The sequence below is a fragment of the Acanthochromis polyacanthus genome, chromosome 8, assembly GCF_021347895.1.
Source record: "Acanthochromis polyacanthus isolate Apoly-LR-REF ecotype Palm Island chromosome 8, KAUST_Apoly_ChrSc, whole genome shotgun sequence".
In the NCBI taxonomy this organism is placed as follows: domain Eukaryota; kingdom Metazoa; phylum Chordata; class Actinopteri; family Pomacentridae; genus Acanthochromis; species Acanthochromis polyacanthus.
Window position 1 is genome coordinate 8,346,460 of NC_067120.1, and position 12,935 is coordinate 8,359,394.

The 12,935-nt window shown below is 38.1% G+C and overlaps 1 protein-coding gene across 2 annotated transcripts; it reads right to left on the reverse strand.

Moving 5' to 3' along the window:
• Positions 1–1,202: 1,202 nt before the first annotated feature.
• terb1 (telomere repeat binding bouquet formation protein 1) lies at positions 1,203–12,933 on the reverse strand. Of its 2 annotated transcripts, XM_022213709.2 has the most exons (20): positions 11,942–12,933; positions 11,731–11,841; positions 11,446–11,577; positions 10,956–11,087; positions 10,687–10,747; positions 10,433–10,551; positions 10,141–10,269; positions 9,908–10,060; positions 9,678–9,809; positions 9,372–9,497; positions 8,788–8,924; positions 8,338–8,702; positions 8,170–8,231; positions 7,989–8,066; positions 7,325–7,552; positions 4,283–4,348; positions 4,120–4,185; positions 3,081–3,157; positions 1,745–1,900; positions 1,203–1,651 (listed from the first exon to the last, which is right to left on the reverse strand). In XM_022213709.2, the coding sequence occupies exons 1-20, from the start codon at positions 11,976–11,978 to the stop codon at positions 1,619–1,621; spliced, it is 2,400 nt and encodes a 799-aa protein (XP_022069401.2). In that variant the 5' UTR covers positions 11,979–12,933; the 3' UTR covers positions 1,203–1,618. The 2 variants fall into 2 exon arrangements, with proteins under 2 accessions (XP_022069401.2, XP_051807563.1); XM_051951603.1 differs by lacking the exons at positions 11,446–11,577; positions 11,942–12,933 and having other exon boundaries at positions 10,687–11,087; positions 11,731–11,834.
• Positions 12,934–12,935: the final 2 nt, after the last annotated feature.

Consider the following 12,935-nt stretch of genomic DNA (forward strand, 5'->3'; position numbering starts at 1 on the left):
ACTCCTCACATGCTTCTCCCGCCACACTCCCCCTGCCCTGACTGCACTGCTATCCCAACATCTTGACCAAGTAGTCAGCTAACTGGTACAAGTGGTCTAAAAATGAGAACTTACTAATAACTACTAGTTTTGCTAATTTCTCAGGAACACTGCCTAATAAAGGACAGACTTCAGGACCTTTTCAATCAAGATGTGCAAAGTGGAGCTGCTCCATTTCACAGAGACAATAATCTCTACCAAAGCATCATTATCTCTTGTCCAATTCCATAATCATATCAAGTCCAACTCCCAAATAAACATTTTGTCTTGTCAAGACACACCTAACTCTAGCAGCCTACGCCTTGGGGCATGGCAAATGGGTAAATCCCATGGTTTTGGCAACACACTGATGAGTCCCCACAGAGTGGGAGAGGCACTCTGTAGACAGTGATCTCAGTCAGGCTCAGCCTCAGTAAAGGATACAGTTTGCAGACTGAGCTGCTTCTTGATGCACAACGAGAATAGATAAGCAGCATTATTTGCTCTAGTTGTGATTCCTGTCATACCAGAGGCTTTCAGCTCAATAAACAAAAGTGCGGGACTCGAGTCCCCTCTCTCCTTGTTGATTTCCTGTTTCTCTACAGACTGGGATGGCCAGAGTACAAAAACAAAACAGAACTTGGTATTTGCGTCCATGACGCTGTATGTCAGGGAAGTAACACAAATATGTACACACATGTATATTTTATATAAGTGGAAGTACAAGAAATTGTTTTTTTTTCATTGCAATATTCTTTTTTGCCTAGAACATCTTCTTGTTACAATTTTTTAAAAAAATAAGTTAACTTTATTTTATGCTCTGGCTCCAAACTGCAGAACGGATATCGCTTTTTCATGAATTTTGGGTCAAATAACATATGGCCGTACATTTTTATTTTTTTTACTGGTCTAGATTTCCTGACATTCCCACTATTCAGTTTTATCCAAACTGGCACACAGCAAACCTGAACTGGCCAAAACGACAGCAAGGACACAGAATTAATATACATAGTTGCCAAATTGTTTAGGGCTGCTTCTTTTCACTGCCACAACTCAAACACATTGTGTTGTGGCAGACAAAGTCGACAGATGTGCAATAGATGCTATTTCAACAAAACCTGGATGTCACACCTATTTCCAGTCTGGCACAATTTAACTGTACAAAAACTCCCAACAGTTTCTGGTTTAGTCTCAAATAACATTTTATGCATGAACCTACTGCATAAACATATAAATACAAACAGCGTCTTCAACTACATTCTCAATTTAAATAAAACATATATGAAAGTATGTTCATGTTAATCAAATATGAAGACCTATTTGACAAAGATGCTTACACCTGAACTCAGGAAATTTAAACAATTAGCAATATTTCACAAAGCACAAGAATGTGTTGGAGAAAATGCTTTTAAAACAGTGCCAACATGCAAAGCATTAAAAATCAAATAAATACTCAGAGTATAGTAAGTATATGAAGAATATACTGCTTTGGATTACATTAAAGACGGTGCAGTGTTTTGAACTGGACAGAATGCAGATAAATTAGTTGATTTACAGAAGGTCATTAAAAATGAACTGACCCAGGATCTCAGGACTACGACTATGCACAGCTGACATCCTGGGTTTTGCATTTCTGAGGGTAAAACCAGAGAAAGTAAGGTAGTGCATCTCAATATACTTTCAAAGTTACCTAGGAAACTAGAATATTTCAAGATTGTCTCATTACCATTAGGCGCCTGTATTTCTTGGCCAAGCCAACGCTGGTGCGTCCAGGTTTGAAGGGATAAGACCACAAGATGGAGTTCCAGGAGAAGCCATACTTCTTCACTCCAGACAGTAGGTAGTGCACCTCTTCACGGCTGAAGTCCATCCTCTTCCTTCGCTATGAGTATAATTAAGAAACGCAGAAGAGGTTAAAATGACACATGCGCAAAGGCACAATTGATACAGTAAAATGTAAAACACCTACCAAATTATTAATTTCCTTTTAGGTGTAGTTCATGCTTTCCTTTTGCTATATAACTGCTGATGCCTTTCTATGTAATCATATCTAAAATTAATGAAGTAGGAGAATATGTGCTTTCATAACATCTGATTTTCATCAGTCATACTGAAAGTGATCTGCTCATGCTCCCTGTGACCAATACTAACAGACCACACTAGTGGTTTTACTACTTTCAGTTCATTAACTGCACATAAATTACTCTCAGCCATTCATTTTTCACATTTAAACAGACAACCCCTGTCAGTATACAACAATGAACTTTGAGACTGAACATATGGTCTCTGTGAGTCAAAAGTTCAACATTTTTGAGGGCATTAACAATCCTAGGAGCTTTAGTAAAAAGAACCGGACTTCTCTTTTTGGTTCTTGACGGTGTTTCATCTGTAAATCCCCGAGGCTTCTTCAGTTCTTCGGAAGAACATAGTTTATTAATCATTTCTTCAGTCCTCCAGAAAAAGAACTAAGGAAGTGAAATGTCTACAAAAACTATAAAGTCTAGTGGCCTTCTACTGAAGCTCTGATGAAAAACACTAGATCTATAGAAATTCCCATTTCAAAGAAATTAAGTTAAATCTTTCCCAGCCTGTAAAGCAAAAGGGAAATTTGGTCTCATGTATCGACAGTAAAGTACACACATAAGTTCACTAAAACTTGAAATTAACTTTAAACACAGTAATCCTTAAATACTACTTAAAACATTAGATTACCCTCCCTAGCGTACAAAACAGCAGGATCCCTGTGGTTTATTTCATGTTTTAAAAAATAGGGCATACATTCATTCATCTTTTCTTCTTTATGCTGAAAATTACAAATCAATGTAATTGCACCACAGTATATTGGTTTGCAGTGTGCAGGAACTGAAGTGAGAAAACTGTCCGGGTTAAATGATTGTTGGTAACTGGGTAATGTGAAGCTATTCTTTCCAGTATATTTCCACACTTCAATCCTCAAATATTTGTACAACTTTGATGCACTGCAGCATACACTATTGTCATGGCATTAAATGCTTTTGGAAAACCTGGCAAGTCATATATGTCAACACATTTTTGACTCTTACTGTGGAACACTGGTCTTCTACATTCTTTGGCTGATCATCAAGCACATTATGTCCACTGTTACTCCAGCGTCTTCTCTCTGTATTTGAAAAATTAAGTTTGTATATGTGTTTGTATGAAAAAGACAAAGAGAATTCCAGTTTATACAACTCATTCTGTTTCAGCAATATGTCAACAGGTCCCAGACTTAACATCCTGAGAGACAATGTCTTCTCTTGTCCTACTTCTTACAAGCAATACTACAACATTCAGTACAACTAAAACAGCAGCCCTGTAAACAACAACAAGGGAGGAGATGGTAACAGAAAAAGAGAGAGAAGAAATAGATCAGAATTATGACAGAAAATGTAAAATGGGGACAAGAGAACAGTGGAAAAACAGATGAACATGCTGTAAATGTGGTCTGTGCAGTGGAAGAAAAAACTATTGACTCTTGCAAAGTGAGCATTGGAAAAAGCATTTGGCTAAGAGGTAAGAAGAAACAGTAAATCTCACCACGACAGCACTGAAAGACTGCACTATACAACAGTGCCTCTGCATAGCAACACGACAGCAATTCTCAAGCTAACTGAGATGATACGAACTGGCAAAACCAAGAGGAAAAGGAGATGCATGGAAAAGCTATTGACAAAATAAATCAACATATCACTTCAATATACAGTGCAGTGAATGTAATGCAAGTAAAGAATATACTAAATCATAACGCCAAAGTCGCTCCTCTTTCACAACTATGTCACTGTCATCACTCAAAAGCATCAGAATATACCATTGCAGTGTCTTTCTCTCTCTCCCTCCCTCTCTTCCCCACTCTCCCTCTCATGCACACACACACTGTGTTATACAGAGTGTGAAACAGCTTAATACAGCTGTGCAGCTCTGAACCAGCTCTGGCCTGCACTGTGAGAACACTGGCTGCAGTTCAACATTCCTTCTACTCTTTGGTTTGTCTGCTGCCAAGAACACATTGCAGAAGACAGCTCCTACCACAGACTCTCAATCATAACATTCACACACACACTTAAAGTAATCTACTTAAAATACCGATATTTGATATTTTGTATCTATCTTCAGGAAGATGCTGCCTTTTAAGGGGAGCCAAAGCTGGACCTGAAAGGAGTGGTGGAATCAATGCTGTTGAATACGGCAAATATACAAGATAACAGTAAATCATGTGCTGCTGTTGCTGTATGATAATATTTTATACCAGTCCTGTTGAAAGAGGTGGATGTTTCCTTTTTAGCTCCTCTGTACAGTGGAGTCAAACTGACACCTGTGAAGAAAAAAAAAACGTCTAAATTACACATTTACGGAATATTACACATGCATATCACATCTACATGCAACAAGAACAGGCAACAACTTGCAAGTACCGTATTCAGATTATTTGTTTAGCTTTCAGGAACAACTTGTTGACTGGAAAGACTTCTTGTGTCATGTCTTTATGTTGTTTCTGAGTTGAGTTGCATCAGACAGGTTTGGCTTAAAGGATTAAGACAACATGTTTTCTCACGCTCTTTCATTTATCAATAGTTGCCCAACACAGGTGTGTCAGAGAACATAAGATCAGTCTCATGTGTCTCAGTGCTTACCACCATGCTCTGAGGCAACTAAGTAATTGTCATCATTTCGTGTATGCTGCTGAGTTATTAACAGTGTTATTGTGAGCTGCACTGTTGTCCATATTGTTGTAATTGACTGATGGAGAAGTGACACCTCTAATTTTAACAGTAAAATTATAGTTACCATTGAAAAAAGAAAAACAAAACAGAATTGCTAAAAATGTGAAATGTCACAAAAATTTTTTTATCTGAGCTGTAGAAATCTGTCTTTGCAGTGAATCTTATGAACTTAAACTTCAGTTAAATCATGACTATCAGAGGTTTCAGGTAAAACCTAGAATCGGTCATCTTAGAAGGAGTTCAGGCCATTTCCACAAGACACAGCAACCAAGATCATATTAAAACAAGGGTGCAACCTTCTGAGAGCCCAACAGGTCCTACTGACCCAGATAAATTGGTTTAAATTAATAGTTTAGTTCTGTTTTTACTCTGCCAAGGAACGCGGTGGAGTTCTGTGGTGATCGATGTACGTTTGTCTGCTAATCTATCCTTCTGTATGTGCGCAACATCACTCAATAACGGACCAACGGATTTGGATGAAATTTTTCAATCCTACTATAAATCGATCATTGCAGACTTATCAGGACTTATCCTTTGGAAATCACACAACAGCTGAGCAGCCTTGAGGCAGTACTGCAATCTGAGTGCTTTTCTTGTTTCCTATTGTACTTGTGCGTTTGTGAGATTTACAAAATTTCAGTTTTAAAGTAACTGTTTTTCTGTAAATCCAGGTAGACGTATTCCATACAGTACTTTAGAACATTGGTGTGTTACATTTATTTGCTACACAATCTAGACTACTGTACTTCTTCCAGAGGTTTTCTGACAGGCCATTTCCTGTTCCCAGAAATCAGACATTTTATAGCAATAGTTAAACACTCTGTGTTTCTTGTTTAGGTCATTAATGTAAGAGTTATGAAGTAACAGACACGGACAATAAAATAGCTTGTTCACAAAGTAGGTCAAAAACTAAAATAAAGCACCAAAAAGACTATTAGTCAAGAAATATTTTACAAATACAATGGTCTTAAAATTGTCAAGCAATGAAAGCAGGAGTTAAGCATATTTCAGTGCACTGATGACATATGCATTACAGACAAAGTCTGAAATGTTGCCTACACCCATGTCCTAACATCTGTATATTTCCTGACAATGGCAGTACTATTCAGACCATGTTGCAGTAATAGATTAGTCAATGCTATCCTCATCAAGTTATAATGACTGAAGTCAGAAAATGCAGAACTAGAGCTTACATGTAAGGTGAAAAAAATACAACAAAACTCAGTAGCCCTCAGAAACAAGTGTACTGTAAATGTGAGCACCAACCAAGAAATACAGGACAGAGGGGTGCAAATATGGAAGATAGCACCAAGTTTCAAAACGGCAAATTTTACAAATAAATTTCTTTAATGATATAGTTCTCTTTGAAACTTAGAGATTGATTATGGGAAATGAGTTTGGCAAAATGTAAGTTATGGTGAAAACTGCAAAGGAGTGACTGTTCAACGAGGAGAAGACTGGGACAACACAGACTCAGGATGCTCTTGAGACACAATCCAGATGTAGAAGTGGGGAAGTCAGTGACGCTAGTGGTGCAGTGTGTTTACCCACTGGAGACTGTATATCAAAGTGTAAAGAAATGCACACATGGTGTTCAGTGTGATGAAAATTTATGTCTTTTCCTACATTAAACTTTGATACTGAGTGTGTGATACAAAGCACTGCATAGTGTAACACCTCCTGAACCAGCCGTCTGACATAAAACTTGCAAAGGAAGGCTGTTGCAAACTGAGTAGGACACAATGTCCATCAACAGCCAGGCTTTAGAAAGACAACTGATACTGATACTATTGTTCTTTTTTAAATAAAATAGTAAAAGGGCACACATAGTAGCTGTGCCAACATGCAGTGATGAGTTAAATAACACCCCAATCACGCAGTGGGGAGTAAACCTCATGGTAGCTTTGGGCCTTTTCTTTGGTGTTGATTTTACTTGATTGCTTATCTGTTGTTTTTTGGCAATAAATTGGTTGTTTCGAGTGTATGGCCTAATATTAGACTGTTAAGTGAGAAAAATTATCCACAGAGAACTCAATAAATCATATTTTTCTGACTCTTAAAACATTCATCAACTCTAGGACGAAAGAGCAGTTCTCCAAAGCTCTATTTAGCAAAACAATCCATTAGGGCCGAACGATTTTTCTAAGGGATATTGGGATTGCAAGTTGATTTGCAATTTAATTTCTTTAATGTCCAGCTTCGGTTCAACAGTCTCTCTGTAACAGATTTAAAACATGTCATGGCATATATGCGATACCATCAGAAGCATAACCGATACACAAGGTGCATGAATTTATAAAACCACTGATGAAAGAGTTCAAACCCTGGTTTAGATGCACTGTATAAAATATGTCCTGACTTGCAGCCTTTACAATTTGCTAACTGCATTCTCTTGATTTCTATTTGAAATTGATTAACTGTTCATCTCTGAAATCAATTCTGTAGTCATGTCATGCTTTACAGGAACACTTAGTGTGGTTGGAACTAACTCTTTGACCAATCAGACAAAAACTACACCTGCTAATAAGACGAATTTCGTGAGCAAATTCAATTATAAGGCCTCTTACTCTTACTCCTCCAACTTTCCGAGCATCTTCGAGGCTCAGCTCTCTCTGGGTGTATGTTCTCCATGGTGTTGTCATGGTGTTCTTTCCTCAAAAGAAGGTTGCAGTGACGTCTTCTGAATTTCTCTGTGGCCTCTTGGAGAACCTTGTGCATGTCACAGCTGTGTTGGCAAGAGCTTTGTAGCGTTGCAAAAGTACGACTGGTCGCTTCTTCAAAAGGTAATACACAACCTAAATGAAACCAAGAACAGCGATATAACCTATTAACAACTTGTCAAAATGTAGTTGCTGTATCCACTGAAGCATCTGAATGTTTGTTAAAGTCTAAAAGAATAATTACAAGCATGAAAATCTAAATGACCTTCTTAAGTCCCAAGAAAGCCTGTACATGTAGATGACAACTGAAAACACAAAATGTCCTTAAGAAACTATATTGCACTGACCCAAGACTTTAAATGCTTAGATTTACTTTTGTTACAACACAAAAATAAGTGACTGAGATTCTCTGCACATAAACTATCACCCCAACCTACATGTAAGAAACACTCCAGCATAGAATTCTGCTTCATTCTTCAAATAAGAAAATTGTTTGTAAAAATAAAGGCTATTCGATACAATGCACTTATATTAGACCATTTGATTGAGGATCATCTTTATATTCTCCTACCTGCACAACGGATATGAGAGACAGACTGTTCCTCCACTATGATTCGGCCCTCTTTACTCATCTCACTGTCCTTCAGGTCTAAATATAAAAACATATTACTTAAAAACATGCTACAAACAACATGTATACTGAAAACAAACATTAAAGCATTGTAGTAAAGGCAAAATGGTGTTTATCTGACCTTCAAAGCGTTTCATCTCTTGTCGTTTCGTTTGCCTTACTGGTAACGGGGACTTAAACTGACTACAAAATCACAGAAAAAAGAAAGAAAGAAGGGTAATCAATCCTTTTGTCTTTAGCAAAGATCTTTCAAATAAACAACTAATGAAAATAGAGCAACTCCACTGACTTATTTGCTGTCTGTAGCTCACTGCCACTCCCTAGTGACTGTATATGAGAAGACATTATGGCTCCTGTACCCTTGCATGCTGGACACCACACACCCCTTCCACTGGTTGTAGACTTCCCTCCCCAGGCACTTAAACTGCTGGCAGTTTTCCTCATTTCACTGTTATTGTCATCCTCCACTATGTTTCTGACAGTTTCAAGTTTAATGTTGCTGTCACCACCAGCCTGTGCAAGCCCATATGTGGGGATGATATTAAGCCTCTTGTTGCTTTGCAGTGATACAGGTAAGGCTCGGAACAGAGATGCATGGCCTTGCACATCAGATAAGGTTGGGGGATTTATGTCTTTCTGCTCATCCTCAACCTCCTAAACATGAGCAGAAGCACACATCATGAGTCACCTTGACACACGATGGTCAGTCTGCCGCAATGTGCGTGAATGCATGTCTCACCATGAGCTGTCTTTTTTGTAGCAGGTCAAGCCTGCGGAGCAAATCTCTGGCTGAATGTCGGAAACTCTCCACATTTGTCAAAGGTTCCATGTTTTCAACTTGTTTATCGATCAAACCATCCACCCCCAGGCACATGGCTTTACAGAAAAGACAAATGGGTCATTATAAAAGTGCCTTACTGCAGATTTAACACACAAATGATTAAATCACTCATTCTCTCTACTTAATCTTACTTTTCTAAATAGCATTCAGTTAAGTGAAAGAAAGCCAAACATGGCTGACATAATTCAACACAATATTGGAAAGAGAAGAACTAACCCCTGGTCTTTACTGCCTTAAGAGAAGTGTTATGCTGAGCCAGAGTGAGCCAATTTACCTTCAAATGAATGCTTTCTAAGGTGGGTGCAAATTTGCTTTAATATGAAAGAGTAAGACAGCTTATTTAAATTATGCAGTGATTCAAAATTAAGCTGACATTCTTAATACACAAGTAAATGCAGAGAATTTAATAAAACATTCGTATTTATAGTATTGACTCTGAAATGTGATAATGTGTAGAATAAGAGAATTATGCTTGAACTTACTGGCCTGTTTGCAAGCCTGCAATACAAACGTGGCAGCCTTCCGAACCTCCTCGCTTGTGTCTTCTGCGAGTAAAGTTATGATAAGGGGCAGGCCTCCACACTGGACCAGCTGGGACTGGTGCTCCTCTGAAGACCCAAATAAGCACACAGTTGAGAACAATACGTGGACAGTGTGTTGTAATCTTAAGAAATGGAAGACTGTCAAAAGCTGCATTAAGTGAGAGAGTATATGCTTAAAATGTAAATTGGAAGTCACTCAGAGAAAATGTTCCACAAAGAAATTAGGATACTATTGAGTAGTCTCACCAGAGGCCTCAGTGCAGTGGCCCAGGGTTAGTAAAACAGAGAGTCTATCCTCAGGGTCCAAGTGTGGACTGGTCAGCAGACAGAAAAGGTGGGACACTATTCCATACTGAGCCAGACCTGAAGCCAGAGTAGCTACAAAAAAAGATTTTGAACAAAGAAGTGGGGTCTCCTTAAGGTAGTACAAGCAAAATGTCAAAATGTACGCATGTGTGATTGAGAGCAGTACGTACAGTTGTCAGTTATGCAAGCTGACAGGGTCTTGGATATAATGACAGAAAGCTGGCAAGACAACAAGCTTATATCTGCAGCAGAAGCTACACGAACTAGTGCAAGAGTGAGAGTCTTCAAACCCCCAGAGGCTGAAAAGCTCTCCTGAACACAGGCTGCAAAAACAAAGTAGAAATGAACATTTAAAAGTTTGGATTTTAGTTTCGGTTTAGTAGTTTCACCCACTTTCACTTACAGTTGTTGGCAACGGTCATTGCTATGAAGGAGCAAATGGGTTGAAAAATTTCAGTGCGAGGCAGAGAAATCTGCTGAAGCCAGACTTTTACTATGGGAAAGGCTGCCACACAAATACGCTGACCCTCCTCTGCAACAGAAAACAAAGAAAGATGCAACCGAGTAAAAACTGCATTCGGTCATGCTCCACACATAAACTTATTGCACTATCCCATGGATGATTTCAAGTTTTTTGAAGGCATCTTTTACATATTATGTGGCGAGTACAAGAAACAATACACAGATAATATTACCATTCTGGGGATTGTTGACACAGCCACAGAGAGCACTTGACACAGATGTCCACAGTTGGTATGCTTGTGTAGCACCAGCAAATTTCAAAGTAGCCCCTGTAGCGAGAGGGAAAGTTGTCCTGCAAAAATATACATTATTAAACTCATGTACTCATATGAGTGTTTTATTTTTACTAAAATCTGTACATCTATGTAAACAGGGTGAGAATCATGCACAACCACAAAACTACAGAGCATTTAGCACTGCGAAGTACCTAAAGAGGTCCAGTAGAATATCAAGGCAGCCAGTTGTTTGGGCTAAAGTCTGTCCCAATTCTGCAATAGCACACATACACACAAGGGTAGTCAGTAACTTTTTTCCCACAACTATAGAACTATTCAGTTCCACAGGTATGGAATAGCTTTCATGAGCTTGGAACTAACCAAATAAAAGGTCATATAAAGAGAAAGAAAAACAGGCACATAAATGTGATGGCCAATCCTATGGCTTTAACTCATTCTGTCAGTTGAGCCTTGATCTTACTGTTGTCAGCTACCAACACAAACAGCAAATAGACAGAGACTCTCTTCTGTGTCAGTGGGATGTCTTCTTTCATCAAACAACCAGCAAGGTCTAGAAATGTCTCCTTTCTGCACAGAGAATTCTTGCAGTACACTACCAGAAGAAAAGATAAATAGTATATTATCAACTCTAAACATATTTTGCACTGAAAATATATTGCAACTGTACAGTTATATCCAACACAAAATACAGTACACAGGTTTAGTGTACACACAAATAAAATACACTAATGCTGTATCTCAGTTCAGGACCACAGTCTTCGATGCCCACATAACAGAACTAAATATGTAAAAATGTTTTTGTAATTTGCCATAGGGGCCGGATTTTACCACCCACATATACCACATCCTCAGTTGTGTTCAAACAAGCTGATTCCCTCACAGTTTTGAGTGTTGATCTCCAGATATGCCCCTGAATTGAGATCCAGCAACTACCTCATACATGTGCCTACCATTGGCCTCTGCCAGGGTACCAAGTGTAAATAGTGCAGTCTCCTTGACCTCTGAATGAACAATGCTGGATTTGGAGAGGTTATACACAAACACCACACCTCCCAATTGTCTTAGCAGGTCCACATTATCCTCTAAAAGAATGAACATTTTAGAACATTGGACAGGCAGCATGGTCAGGTATTATGCTGAACATGGAAATGAATAACTGACCTCAATAACAAGAATGCATGCTTTATCAAAACAAAAACTAATCTTACAGACTGACACTGGTGGTTCATTCTTACCTCTCTTTTCACAGATTGAGTGAATGGTGAGAAGAGCTTGTTTCTGTAACTCAGGACATTTCATCTGAAACTTCAGACACTCTAGCAGCAAACTGAGATCTGTCTTTATGGCTGAAAGAAGTTAGACAGATATTGGATAATGTACAGTGCTATATTCGCCCATCTACAAATACATAAATAAAATTGTGGCGTTAGCAGCTCTGTAACTTACTATTACGGTTGCTGTCGCAAACCTCCTTCTTATCCATTTTACTTTTTGAATGACTTAGTGTTTTAAAGCCATTGTCAAATATTACACGTTTGGCGAGCTAAATATCAAAAGAACATCAGCTTCTACTTCCCTCGTCTTGCTATTCTAGCACTATTCACGGCTAACATTAAATGCTATTTTCAAAACTAGCGCTAGCTAGCTTTAGCTAACCTAGCAAATGTACGTAAATACAAATATAAAACTTCGACTAAAGCAGCAACTCTCTCAAAGTACAGTTTCTCATGCCTAAATCCGAATTAACTTCATTAGTAATCCTCAGCTGTCAATGAAAAAAAGAAAATACTACGTTATCTCGATAAAATAGTAGCAGGGTTGGGGTTAGGGTTAATGCTGACGGAACTTCGGCACTCAGCGTTGCCATAGAAACAAGCACTTACAAAGATCAGCAGCAAAATACAATACAATGATTGAAACTAACTAGGCAATTTCAAAATCACCGACGTATATGGATATCAAATAAGAAAAAACTCTCTGTGATCAACAGGCAAACAACTTTAAGTTTTATGTATTTATGTTTGCTGGCTTAAGTTTCAGCGTCCGGAAAGAACGATTTAGATGATTCAGTTCCCACCAGAATTACTCTTATTTCTCTCGTGCCCTGTCGTGTTTGTTCTTTTCAGTGTTTAAAAACAAATTTTATTTTATTCTATTTATTTATTTATTTTATTTTATTGAAAACGAATACCCATTGCTCAAAACCTGCATCCATGTCTTGGGTCTGACATAGTGAATGACAATATATATTTTTTTGAGTCATTCATCATGTGTGTCTGAGCAGAAATTCAGCAGAAAAATGTGTCATGTAACATTAAATTGCAACTTCCGCTACTCTGAAATTATCACGCTGGGAATGTCGTCAAATTATCACTAAAGATTAGAGCTAAATTTATGTAAAATCATGTCGAAAACTATGAGGAAATTATAAGGAATGATA

Bases quoted from the DNA above. Each gene is read 5' to 3' on its own strand.
- terb1 (XM_022213709.2), bottom strand. From the start codon at position 11,978: ATGGATAAGAAGGAGGTTTGCGACAGCAACCGTAATA. The intron at 9,498-9,677 runs GTGAGACTACTC...TTGGGTCTTCAG, and splicing joins CCACTGCACTGAGGCCTCTG to AGGAGCACCAGTCCCAGCTG. The intron at 8,067-8,169 runs GTCAGATAAACA...TTTTATATTTAG, and splicing joins AGAGATGAAACGCTTTGAAG to ACCTGAAGGACAGTGAGATG.